This window comes from Melitaea cinxia, chromosome Z (assembly GCF_905220565.1).
Source record: "Melitaea cinxia chromosome Z, ilMelCinx1.1, whole genome shotgun sequence".
In the NCBI taxonomy this organism is placed as follows: domain Eukaryota; kingdom Metazoa; phylum Arthropoda; class Insecta; order Lepidoptera; family Nymphalidae; genus Melitaea; species Melitaea cinxia.
Genome location: NC_059424.1, coordinates 132,296 through 145,616, shown reverse-complemented (window position 1 = coordinate 145,616; position 13,321 = coordinate 132,296). Strand labels below are relative to the sequence as shown.

General features: G+C 39.4%; 1 protein-coding gene across 1 annotated transcript; it reads left to right on the top strand.

Moving 5' to 3' along the window:
* Positions 1 to 4,590: 4,590 nt before the first annotated feature.
* LOC123668442 (exonuclease 3'-5' domain-containing protein 2) lies at positions 4,591 to 12,931 on the top strand. Its single transcript, XM_045602172.1, has 10 exons — positions 4,591 to 4,778; positions 5,789 to 5,945; positions 6,749 to 6,949; positions 7,086 to 7,324; positions 7,759 to 7,908; positions 8,956 to 9,158; positions 10,430 to 10,595; positions 11,449 to 11,610; positions 12,093 to 12,257; positions 12,823 to 12,931. The coding sequence occupies exons 1-10, from the start codon at positions 4,591 to 4,593 to the stop codon at positions 12,884 to 12,886; spliced, it is 1,695 nt and encodes a 564-aa protein (XP_045458128.1). The 3' UTR covers positions 12,887 to 12,931.
* The last annotated feature ends 390 nt before the right edge of the window (positions 12,932 to 13,321 follow it).

Sequence of the window (13,321 nt, the reverse complement as noted above, 5' to 3'; positions counted from 1 at the left end):
CCTTCGAGTGCTTTTTCCTGTTTAAAATGTTTCGCATATGGCCATCTACGCTTATTTAGGAAATAACCCGAGTATTATTATAATAAATATTAACTCTTGTAGATAAAAATTAAAGTAAGGGGTGATTCAAGTATTACGTAAGCAGAATTACAGTAATTCTTAACCGTGTTTACGTTATACTTGAATGACCGCTGACAAACGAATATCGAATTATTAAATGTCATTGGTGTCGCGTTCAGCCTCTTACAGATGACGTGCGATAGCGCTTTATGTTAGACTCAAACGTTATAAAAATTAAAATATAACTTAAAATAAATAACTTAATTTGGCTCCGATTGTGCCAATGTGTGTGTGTTATATTTGTAATAGAAGAAATTAAGATAGGCGCGGCCGCGTCGCTATCGACGAACTGGACGACGACCGAACTAAACTGCCCCTGTCTGAAGTCTGACGTGCTCCAACGAGATTCGAACAAGTCGCGTGACGTGTACTGTCAGAAGAGCCTTGCGCTCGGTCTCCTACTAGTAGAGTTGGAGATATCTCGTTCGGTTTAAACGCGAAGAAGATCGTGTATGAACTGATGACCCCAATGCGGTCGAGTAGGTACTCGATACTGGTGAGCCAGTAGCTGATACCGTCTCTTCCGAGTTCTGCTGCGTAGATGTTACGAGCAAAACTAACCATTCTTAGTAGTATAGAGATATTATTGTTACGTGGGATGCGAAGTGAGTACGCTGTACAGAGCGCTTTGAACTTTAAATTACCTGACTACGTATTGTTATCATACGTTTTTCATCCAAACTCTTGAATATAAAAATGTTAGAAGTCTTTTTAAAAATCGCCCGCCGTAACCATAACAAGCATTTCTTACAGTTTCTCTTGTTTGCGTCTAAAGTTAATGCGTGTCATACTATACAATTTGTATAAACTTTTTGGACAAAGTTAACGTTAACCTCATCATCATCATCATCATCATCATCATTTCAGCATATTACAGTCCACTGCTGGACATAGGCCTCCACAAGTTCATGCCAAAAATGAAGTGAACTCATGTGTTTTGCCTTTAGTCACTACGCTGGGCAGGCGGGCTGGTAACCGCAGGGCTGACTTTGTTGCGCCGAAGACTGCTGCCCGTCTTCGACCTGTGTATTTCAAAGCCAGCAGTTATTTAGAGAGCAGTAAATAGTTATTCCGCCATCGGTCGGCTTTTTAAGTTCCAAGGTGGTAGTGGAACTGTGTTATCCCTTAGTCGCCTCTTACGACACCCACGGGAGGAGAGGGGGTGGCTATATTCTTAATGCAGTAACCACACATATACCTACTCTTACATAATAAGCTTTAATCCGTTCCCCTCAGCGTCCCTCCGACCGACTCACGAGTGACGGACTATGGTCGCGCTTCGATTCAAATTTTGGAATTGACTCCATAGCAATGGAATACAGCTAGATACTGTCGTATTAATTTCAGTGTCAGCAAACTCTTAACCGAGTTACTTGTGTGTACGTGTTTCAAAAGTGACTCGAACAATATTGGAGCCTCAAGACCGACATAATGGCGGCGTTCCTGAACGTTACTACCTCTGAGTTGTTGTAGCGAATATCTTATATATGTGAAGGCGGAACTTATCGTGATTTTTTTATGTTTTGCAGAATCAGGGGCGCGATACAAACGATGATAGTTGATCGTTGACATTGCAATGATAGTGTGACAGCTTCGAATTACTACTATTGTATAATAATAATTAATACAGTCACAGGCAGACCGACGCCACAGTGACAATTTTCGAATCGACTGAATATGACAAAAGCTGTCTTAACCAAAAGTTATGATGTCGATAATCTGCCACAGTGTTACAATGATGAGCAGTGGTCGCGATTACACCTCGATGTCGATTAATAATTATAAGGGTCCTCCTGGTTGGGAGGGTGTGTATATTAGGACTTATTGGTACAATGATTTGCTCGCAGGACCGCCTATTCCACGCGTCTCTTCTTTCACACTAATCACTACTCGCTCTCGCTGCAACCCATCTCGACATGGGCGTACCCAGAATTTTGTAAGGGTGGGACAAAAATAAGTAAATTTAAAAACTAAATAAGTTGTAGAATTTAAAAATGCCTTTTAATTACTGCAACTTTTCGTTTACCTTCTTTATTTACACTACTTCGACAATAGGTTTTGGCTAAATCTACCTAAAATGTCCTTATTAAAATCTAAAATATTAATTAGCTTCGTGTCCGGATGGGGCAAATGCCCCACTGAGAGTACTGATTGCCCGACCGTGGGTACGCCCACGTCAACCCAAGCTTCAGTGTCCGTCCGTCTGCCGGTCAGTCCGTCCGCGTGTTAGTCAATAACTTAACCATGATTTGTTGGTCACACTCTTTCAAGTTATTCCTCACAACTTTAAATATTTTATGAAAAGCGACGCCGTTGTTTAGTGATTACGTGTTTCGACGCAAAGATGTTATTTAACGATACCTATATTTAAAGTAGGTACCCTATATTCCTACGTTCGCTGTTTATACGAGTATATATTGAAGATTTCCTGTTGTTTTTCTAATGTGATTGTATTATTATTGTAATTCTAAATATTTACGTAATGTACCTTATTAGATAATACATTGATAAGTTAAAAAGGGAATGCACTTTTAGCAATAAATTAATATCAATTATAATTATGCAATAAGAAACGGGAATATGTACAACTGTCGATATAACTGTATGTTTGCGGGTGTGAATTCGGATTGCTATAGTACTGTAGACCAATTACAAGAATATAGGCGATGACGTTTTTGTGGCACTTGGACTTCGATAACGATTGCGGTCATTTTTAAGAATTAAAATATTTTTTCAGATTAAAAGTATATTTTTATTTTGCAACCCTAAACACACAAGTAGGTATATTAGTTTGATGCTTTCCAACCCACCCGACGTAGAGATCTAGAACTTACAGCGGACAATAATTATGAGTTGTTTTATAGCTTAAGACATCCAGATTTAGTGACATCTTTAATCATATGGATTAATTCTATGATTAACAGAAATGTATAATTGCTTATTCCAATAAAAAAAGTGGAAAATGCTCATATACTACAGGATATTCGACTCTTAACTGCATTTCTTCAAATGGGGGGTTTCTGTAGGTGTTACAGATCACGTTCCACGTGAAAATAGATCCTAGCCCTTTTTTAAATTTTTCTTTGTCTTAATATACGAGCTATTCTGGCAACATACCTCTGCATAACCGTCCAGTGCTACTCGTATTTTTCTTAGTCTTAAAAAATGAAATATTTATATATATATTTATTTATACCAAATAAATCTATAATATAAAAATGAGTCGCTGAATGTGTTGCTAAGCGCAAAACTCGAGAACGGTTGGACCGATTTCGCTAATTCTTTTTTTAAAATATTCCTTGAAGTACGAGGATGGTTCTTACGGAGAGAAAAATTCTAAAAAAAAAAAAATTAAATTTCCTGAAAAAGTCTAAAAACAACACTTTTCTATACTCCCATACAAAAGATTTGTGATAATACTTAAAAGTCAATTTGAACTTTAATACCATACGATAAAGTTTGTGTTAGGCGATACGAAGTTCGCCGGATCAGCTAGTATATATATATATATTTTCATAAAAAGTATTCTATGTTACTTGTAATACCTCCAAGAATATTTGTACAAAGTTTCATGATTATAGCCGTGTAGTTCGTCCATTTGAACAAAGTCACATTTAAAAATGGTTTAGGAATATTGTTTTTACGTGGAATGTCGTTGCACCTAGAGAGCCCCATTAGAAGAAACGAAATTAGGAGTTGAACACGTACAATAATAACGATCAACTTTGTTATCCATTAAATTATTTGTAAGTTAAAGGTGTTGGCCCGATCTTGAGCGCTTAGTGCCACAGTGAAGAGCGCTTTGCAGCTTTGCACGTCTTTCAAATATCGCATAAATTTTAGTTTGCGATTCATGGAAAAAGGACAGACATGATATATTTTTTCCATTTTATGTATGTAATGACAAGAAAATTATTTTAATAAATATAAAATAATATATTAAAAATTAGAAAGAAAGAAAAAAAAGTTATATTTATAACTAATATTCGTCTGTGGACGTTTCCCCGTATCCGGTATCAACCGTCAATATGACAGCTCTCGCTCTGACAACTAACTACTACTCAAACTTCAAAGTCTCAAACCAGAACAACAAACCATAGTAAGAGTAAAGAAAACATTCAATAATATAATAAATCTATTACCTCAATGTAAACATTTTGACGGAATCAAGAATCAATTAGGGATAAATTTTTTCATTCGACACATAACTAATGTGTCGTAATTTTTTAACCGGATAATACCTACTTAGCTTATAACCTGCTCTTTGAAACATGTTTGTATATTTCGCTTTCGTAGAAAAAATTGTGACAAATTGAAAAGTAATAATTTAGTATTATGCTGTAATACATATGGAATAACTAGTTTATTATTATCTACTACAGCACGAGCTAATGTGCTTTTACGTTAGGTATAAAAAATTAAATAAAAATCTATGTAATTTTTTATACGTTGTAATTAAAGTTAATAAAAATGAATACCTCATCGACGCTTAACATCGCTCTCACTTCTGCTATTGCCCTCGGTTTTGCTGGCATCACGTACGTGGTTTTAAGGAAAAGTTTGAAACAAAAGGCATCACATGTTGCGCCAGATAACCTCAATATTAATTTAATAACATCCGAAGAAGACAGTGAGGATGCTGTGAATGAATTGCGGCGGTTTGTATTTCTGTTAATTAATTTATTATATTTTTTAATTTATTTATTATAACTATTAATGTATTGTGTGGCTACGGTACTAAAGAATATAGCCACCCCCTCTCTTCCCGTGGGTGTCGTAAAAGGCGACTAAGCCGACCGGTGGTGGGATAACCATCCAACTGCTGGCTTTGAAACACACAGGCCGAAAACGGGCAGCAGCATCTTCGGTGCAACAAAGCCAGCTCTGCGGCTACCAACCCGCCTGCCCAGCGTGGTGACTATGGGCAAAACACATGAGTTCACGCTATTTTTTGCCTGAATTTGTGGAGGCCTATGTCCAGCAGTGGACTGTATAGGCTGTAATGATGATGATGATAATGATGAACTATTTAATATAATATACATACATATAGACTAGTAAACCACGTTCACATAGTAAAAAAATATGTTAGTATAAAAACATTAAATAAAAGTATTCATATACACTGCCAGCATGCAAAGGCGGTCTTAATGCATTAAGTAATCACTTCCAATTATTTTTGATGTACTTTTACTGATTTACTAACAGGTCAATTTTAACAGGACTGCCCTTAGGAAGCACCTCCTTATTATTATATAGGACAAAAATACTCAAAAGGTACATACGATTAGGTACTTTACGAAGTGTTTTTGTGTAAACATGTTATAATTACTTTTTTGTGTTTCTACATGTATTTGTAGAGGTGAGTTAGTCTAAAAATGTATTATAAACATGATGTTAACAATAACTGAGCTTTTGTTAAACAATTTCGAAACACATAATTTATTAAAGACATTTGAAAATCAATGACAACGCAACAAATAACAATTGCTCTGGTGTAGTGGTGCATGTCATGTCATGTCATGTGTGGCCTAAAACACTGGCGGTTTGCATTTTGATCGCTACATGCAGTAACAGGCCTGTGCCCAGCAGTGGAATGTCACAGCCTGAATCATGGTGTCAGTGATAGAAGATAGTAGAATAAATCATAATGTAATTAAATTACTAGGCGCAGTGCTCGGTACCACGCCATTGGCTTTGACTGCGAGTGGGTGAGCGACCAGGGAAAGAAACATCCCGTAGCTCTGCTGCAGCTCTCCACCAATGATGGCTACTGTGCACTCTTCAGGCTTTCTCACCTGAAGTCTATTCCTAATTGTTTAAAGGTATTATTTAAGTTTGTTATTAAGTGTGTAGATTTTGTTATTCTACAATTGAGATGTTATCTGATCATTAGTTACGTGCTGTGTGCCACTTGTGTGCCAATATAGCCACCCCCTCTCTTCCCGTGGGTGTCGTAAGAGGCGACTAAGGGATAACAAGGTTCCACTACCACCTTGGAACTTAAGAAGCCGACTGATGGCAGGATAACCATATAACCGCTGGCTTTGAAACACACAGGTCGAAGACGGGCAGCAGCGTCTTAGGTGCGACAAAGCCAGCCCAGCGGTCACCAACCCGCCTGCCCAGCGTGGTGACTATGGGCAACACACATGAGTTCACGCATTTTTGGCGTGAACTTGTGGAGGCCAATGTCCAGCAGTGGATTGCAGTAGGCTGGAATGATGATGATGAATGATGGTTACCTCATATTTCAATTATTTACAAGTAATTTTTTCGTCTACACTGTTTTGTCTTTTCTAATATTTTAAGAAGAAACTGTGTTGTTTGCTTTAGTGTAATATTTAATGTTAAATTACAAAGGAATGTGGCTCCAAAATGATTATTACATTTATTAAATGTTACGTCAACGTAAACTGTTTTAATGTTGATGAGAGCACGCATCCGATTGTCAGAATGGTAAAGTATGCACTGAAATAAAATGCACGGCGTTGGTCTAATGTGTTGAGCTCTAAGCCATGCGTGTGCGATATTGTTTCGGTGTGTCGGAACACCTAGTGATCGGCAATAGACCAAGCACTTAAATGGTTTTTGTTTTACAAATTCTACATCGATAACTGCATTTTAGGATCTCTTAGAAGATGGGGACATATACAAAGTGGGCGTGTCTCCCGGGAATGATGTAAAGTATCTGGCAAAGGACTACTCTGTTTACACGAAGTCTACACTGGATATCAGACATCTCGCGGAGCTCTGTAATTACGAACCCGGCGGCTTGGGCTCCTTGTCTAAAGCTTTGCTGGGCATCGAACTAGATAAAAGTTGGAGGGTGAGTTGTAGCTTTAATGTTCATAATATAAATGTAACTGCAACTCGATACTACCCACCATGTAACTACACTCTGTAACTGAATAACTTGCTTTGGTAAGATGAATTACTGAAAGTTAATCTGCCGTCATTTTTAGATCAGATGCAGTGACTGGGAAGCTGAGGAGCTAACGGAGCGGCAGATTACATATGCAGCTTTAGACGCCCACGTCGCTTTAAAAATATTTGTGAAACTTGTAAATGATTATAATAAAACACCACAATTTTCCCCATCGAGAAGAAATAGTACTGAACACTGGAATAATATATCACAGTTTTGTTCAAAATATTTAGACATTGGGTACAAAACAAAGAACAAAGCCAAGAATGATAAAGAGTAAGTTATTTGATTTGTTATAAACAAAGTATTTGAAAAATATATTGGGTCTTGGATGTGCAGCCAAAAATATGAATAGGACTTGATAAACATCGTCTTCCGTTAGAAAAGAACACTAACAACACTGCGTAGTTTTCACGTTGTTTGTCCGCGGTGGACTCCTAAACTACTTAACCGATTTTAATCAAATTTGCACAGATATGTAACTTTGTCCAACTTTAAAGATAGAGTATATTTTGTTTCGATATATATAATTATTGAGTTCACCAAAAAATAAGGCGGTACGAAGTTCGCCAGGTCAGCTAGTGAAATATAGTTTTAAAATCTTTCTTAACTGCTGCACTGACGCCTGGTCCTGGGAATTTACAAATTATAATTATAGAGAACGCCTCACTGCCTGAATGTTATTACAGTCGCCGTCATTCCGATTTTAGGTGTAAAGAGAAGAAATCAAAAGGAACAAAAGAAGTGGTCAGCAAGAGGTATACGCACGCAACTCGCTCCAAGCCCTTGTATCACAACTGTTTACTTACAGCGCCCGATGGCGAATTGCTTAGTACTTGTGATGATAAAAAAGCAAAATGGTAAGTTTTTAATACATTATACCTCGTTAAACGTCGCAATAGATGTTATATATAGGATGCTCGAATTCTAACTGCATAATATACAGGATGCTCGAATTGCGTTTCTTCAAGTGAGGAGTTCCGTAGGTGTTATAGATAACGATCCACGTGAATTTCGAATTTCTAGCCCTTTTTAAATTTTACTTTGTCTTAATATACGAGCTGCTTTGGCAACGTACACCCAATATTGTAGCGATTCTGAAATTTTTAGTTCATTTGCTACCGAGACTTATATTTTTGAAATGCAGATGTATCTTATTTGACGTTCGTTAAGTGTGTGTATGTACGTTACGGCGAAATAAATATTCCCATTTGATTTCTAACAATAAGTCGCAATATTATTTTGCGAACTCGGGGAACTGTGTCCAGCAGTGGACTGCAATAGGCTGAACTGAAACCTCACTCGTTATAATGAAACAATGGACGTCGCGTTGGTACAATAGTTATGGATTGTGCCTGTTGCGCTGGCGGTTACGGGTTCGATCCCCGCACATGACAAACATTTGTATTGGCCATACAGGTGTTTGCCGTGGTCTGGGTGTTTGTGCAGTCCTTGTGGGTCTCCCCACCGTGCCTCGGAGAGCACGTTAAGCCGTCGGTCCCGGTTGTTATCATGTACACCTGATAGCGATCGCTACTTATAGTAGGGAATATATCCGCCAACCCGCATTGGAGCAGCGTTGTGGATTAAGCTCTGATCCTTCTCCTACACGGGGAAAGAGACCTATGCCCAGTAGTGGGATATTACAGGCTGGAGCGTCGTAATGAAACAAGTTTTTTGGATTTTGTCGCGGTTTATAAGGTTTAAGAACTTTATTTCTTATAAGAATATATCAATTCACTTTCATAAGAAACAATTAAAGTTTAAACATAAGACATAAATAGTAGGCAGCTACGTACAATCAAAGAAATGTAAAAAATATTGGAGGTAGTTACATAAAGTTTGTTTATGTTTCTTAGATGGCCGGCGTGTTAGGTCAGTTTAATGAAAGTGGTTACTATCCGAAGGTACGTGGAGAACGAGCTGGCAGACACGGTGTGCGCCGAGCCGCTGACGGTGCGGCTTCGCTTCGAGCCGGCGGGGCGCTCCGTGGGCGCCGCGGGGCGCTACTACCAGCTCAGCAAGGAGAACAGGTGCGTGGTCTGCGGCGCCGGCCACTCCTTCATCAGGAAGAACGTCGTGCCTCGCGAGTATCGCAAGCACTTCCCCGGTGAGTGCCACCACGCATATACGAACTTCGACGAATATTGGGCTAATATCGAACCTCGTAGAGAAGCATCCGCTTGTTTACAAGCAGACATTTAGCAGGTGTCGATAAGTAAATACAACTGAGCAAAACGGGACAGTCCAGTACACTATTTTGGCGATGCGCGTGAAACGTAGTGTGAATCGCGTCGCCATCGAAAAGGGAGGATCCTCCACCAGACGGATGTTGTGTCTGGCGGGCTACTGGCCCAACGGTTGTTGTCGGGATCTTGTATATATACTTAATCACTTTGAAAACTCTGATAGCGCGATGTAGCATACGTCAGTTTTCTCTAATTACGTAGTTTGTAGTCGTTCGTATTTCGCGCGATACATGTCGCCACAATGTCAAATATGTCAATGTTTATTATGAACAAAGACCGCGCTGGTGGGGGCCAACAACTCGTTTAAATTAAATAGACCTTTTTAGAAACAATTCTTACAATTCATAAAATAAAAATAATTAAAAATTTAATATGTCACGTATATTTTAAAATTAGAAAAAAAATGACTACAAATAGGATAGTTGTTCGGTCAATTACCGAGCATTCAGGTGTTGCTCAGTAGAACAACATCGCACATCTCAATGCTCGGTAATTGACCGAATAATAGTGAAGGGTCTATAATCGTTAAAGGTTTCGTGTCGCCGTGTTTGAACAAGAGCATTATTAAATTATAATAACGAACTATTATAGTTCCTTCCACGCTGCAACAAATACACTAGATGATGTGTACTGTGTGGCTACGGTACTAAAGAATATAGTCACTCCCTCTCTTCCCGTGGGTGTCGTAAGAGGCGACTAAGGGATAACACGGTTCTGCTAGCACCTTGCAACTTAGAAAGTCGACCGATAATAACCACCCAACTGCTGGCTTTGAAATACACAGATCGAAGACGGGCAGCAGCGTCTTCGGTGCGACAAAGCCAGTACTGCGGTCACCAACCCGCCTGCCCAGCGTGGTGACTATGGGCAAAACACATGAGTTCACGTTATTTTCGGCGTGAACTCGTGGAGGCCTATGTCCAGCAGTGAACTGTAATAGGCTGAAATGATGATGATGACGATGATGATGATGAGGTATAACATTAACTTTGTCCAAAAAGCTACGTCCTACGGCCTACGTCCAGCAGTGGACGGTATAGGCTGTAATGATGATGATGTGTAAGTGGATATGCCGTCGAATCGCGCCCGCGCAGCTTGTACACGGCTCTAGCGGTCGGCCCGCCTGTCGCAGAGGTGATGAAGGAGCACTCGTCGCACGACGTGCTGCTGCTGTGCGCGGCGTGCCACCAGCGCAGCAACGCGCGCGACCAGCCCGTCCGCGAGCGCCTCGCCGCCCGCTGCGGCGCGCCCCTGGCGCCCCTCGCGCATGCGCGCACCTCCGAGGACGCGGCCTGCAGGTGAGCTCACCCAAGACCGTGGACCGCTTCAAGAGAATGACCGTGCCTAGACCACACCACCGAAGTCAAACTTCTTTGGCTCTGTATGGAACAGTCTATGGTAATGGTATGGTAGTAACGCCTACCTTGAAATAGAAAAAAATAAAAATAAAAATTGCATGTTTTTAGAATAAAAAAGGACATGGGTTCAGCCCGTGGATGTATATCAGATGTAAAAAAAAAAACAGTCTATGGTTGAGTGAGAGATGACATGTGAGGGAAGGTTATGAGGGAGACCAAACCCAATGAAAGTCGATCAACACTAAATTTATTAGGATTATCCCGAGTGTATATAGGCAGAAGTACAGACGACATTCGTAGCAAACAAATATCGATTTCATTAGAATTCTGCATTAGTAAAATAAAAATTTCGTAATAAATCAGCTAAATTAAAGAGGTTACTAATTAGCAAAACAATCATATTGCTCAACGTGCGCTAACCCGTACAGGCTCCATCCTACACACAGGACGGAGCCTGTGGGAACTATGTATATATGAGAGAAAGGAAATGTGCGCTCGCACCTCTCTTTTGCCCCTACAGTAACATACGAAACGTGACTCTCTCTTTCTATCTTTACCGACTTTTCCACTTTACCACTTTTCGTGACGCTCTCGTCACGCATTCACCGATTCCCCCCCCCCAACTCAAGAGTGCGCAAAGAAGTTTTACTGCATAAAATGTTTTCCTTAAATGTTTAAATTTTTCCCGACAGTTGCAACTTATTACATGTCCACTGATGATAATTATGTACCCATTTTTCACTTCTGCTCGTTAAGGTTGAGACAGAAGTCAGCCTGAGTAATATCGTTGTAGGAATATCCGCTCCGCCGCCCGCGCGCTGCTGCACGGCTCGAGGAAGCACGTGCTGCCGGAGGCGCGTCGAAGGAAGCTGGAGTCTGTTGTACTGCAGCACTACTTGCAGCACGACGAGATCACGACCGAGTTGCTGGAGGAGGCGGCCAATATTCAAGTCGCGTGAGTATCGACGTCTCTGTGAATTCGTATTGCTTGCAAATGTTCACGGTTGGTTGTTGCCGGTACTTAGGTGTTTTTAATGGTAAGTCAGATAGCATACCAGAAGTTTTACTCCTACACCTTCCGTTGTCAAAATATTTTTTCTACGCTGTTTAAATTTTTTTAAATAAATGAATTGTTAATACATGCCTAGTTAGAAAACAACAAGTTTATTTTGTATGTTTGACTAGCCCGTTGGCGCAGTTTGTAGTGACCCTGCTCTCTGCTCCAAGGGTTGTGGGTTAGATTCCCACCCCGAGTCTTGGTTCAATATAAATATTTGTTTGTATATTTATATATTTATTATTTATAAGTAAGTTTATCGGAAAAAATATATGTACCATACCAGTCGGCTGTTAGTATAACACAAGCATTAAGTTGCTTACTTTAGAAACAGACGACCGTGTGTGTATTGTGTAGATATTTATTATTATTATGTACAGTTTCGAGAACGACGACTACGAGTCGCACGGCTCCAAGGTGGTGGAGCACTACCGCCGGCACGACGGCCTGCTGCGGCTGGAGCAGGAGTGGCGCGAGCACTTCCTGGAGTCCATGCGGCCGCAACACCTGCCCGCACTGTGGTCCGTGACGCACACCGCGGAGAGGTAACGCGTCACTGCCGCTGGTACTGTGTGTTGACGGCTCGAAGCGAGCGTTTTAAATTGGGTATAAAAAACCCTGCAAGCAACGGTATATTTGAAGAGTATACAAATTTTATATTTCACCAAATTAATTGATTAAGTCTTATTAATATATACATAGTAATGTATGCGTGACGTAAAATACCGATGATGCCATCTATTAAGAAAACTCAGAACTAAGGTTCGAGTTTGTACAGATATTCTCCAATCTCCAACTCAGACTCGAAACTAATTTCTAGTTCTAATATTTCTTGATAGATGGCGCTAGCTGTCTTGTACGTCGCACTAACGCTATTGTATTTATTTATAAGATTTTATAATTTCCGTGGTATATAAAATGTCCATTAATAATACCTCGAAAGTATATCGTTGGTGCACAAGATTTATTTTATTTATTATCGACAAACCTTATTGCAACCCTGTAATACAGAATTTAAGATTTACTCCCGTGACTATACACTGTCTGCTATACTAAATAGTAATTTTTTCTTGTACAGTTTAATTACTAACAATTACCTTTTTTTTTCAGATTACAAGTACGTCAGAACGAAGGGAGGTTATCGGAGGATGACTTAAAATTGTTAGCTATGTAAATAATTGACGTCTCTCTAATGTAACAAAATTTGTTGTAAATCCTTTCAAAGTGGAATGTAATGAAGTGTATTCTATCTTCTTAGTACATATGAATTACGCGTCACGTTGTTTGTCGGCGATGGACTCTTAAAGTACTTGACTGATTTTAATCAAATTTGCATAACGGGTGCAGTTCGATCCAGTTTGAAAGACAGGCTATATTATATTTTGATATATGTAATTGTTATATTTAAGAAACAAAATAAGGCGGTACGAAGTGCGCTTGGTCAGCTAGTTACATTATAAATAATATTTTTAAGAAATTGTGTATTTACAATTTAAATAAATACTATTCATATTTGTGTACCGGTTTTTTTTTATTACGTATAAGGTCGGGGTATGTTATATAATGTTATCTAATATGATAATAACAATATTTGGCAAACTGTACAGTT

Excerpts from the sequence above, each read along its gene's own strand:
- LOC123668442 (XM_045602172.1), top strand. The coding sequence starts at position 4,591 with ATGAATACCTCATCGACGCTTAACATCGCTCTCACTTCTGCTATTGCC. Across the intron at positions 7,909-8,955 it reads GATGATAAAAAAGCAAAATG|GTACGTGGAGAACGAGCTGG; the intron begins GTAAGTTTTTAA and ends TACTATCCGAAG. Across the intron at positions 12,258-12,822 it reads GTGACGCACACCGCGGAGAG|ATTACAAGTACGTCAGAACG; the intron begins GTAACGCGTCAC and ends TTTTTTTTTCAG.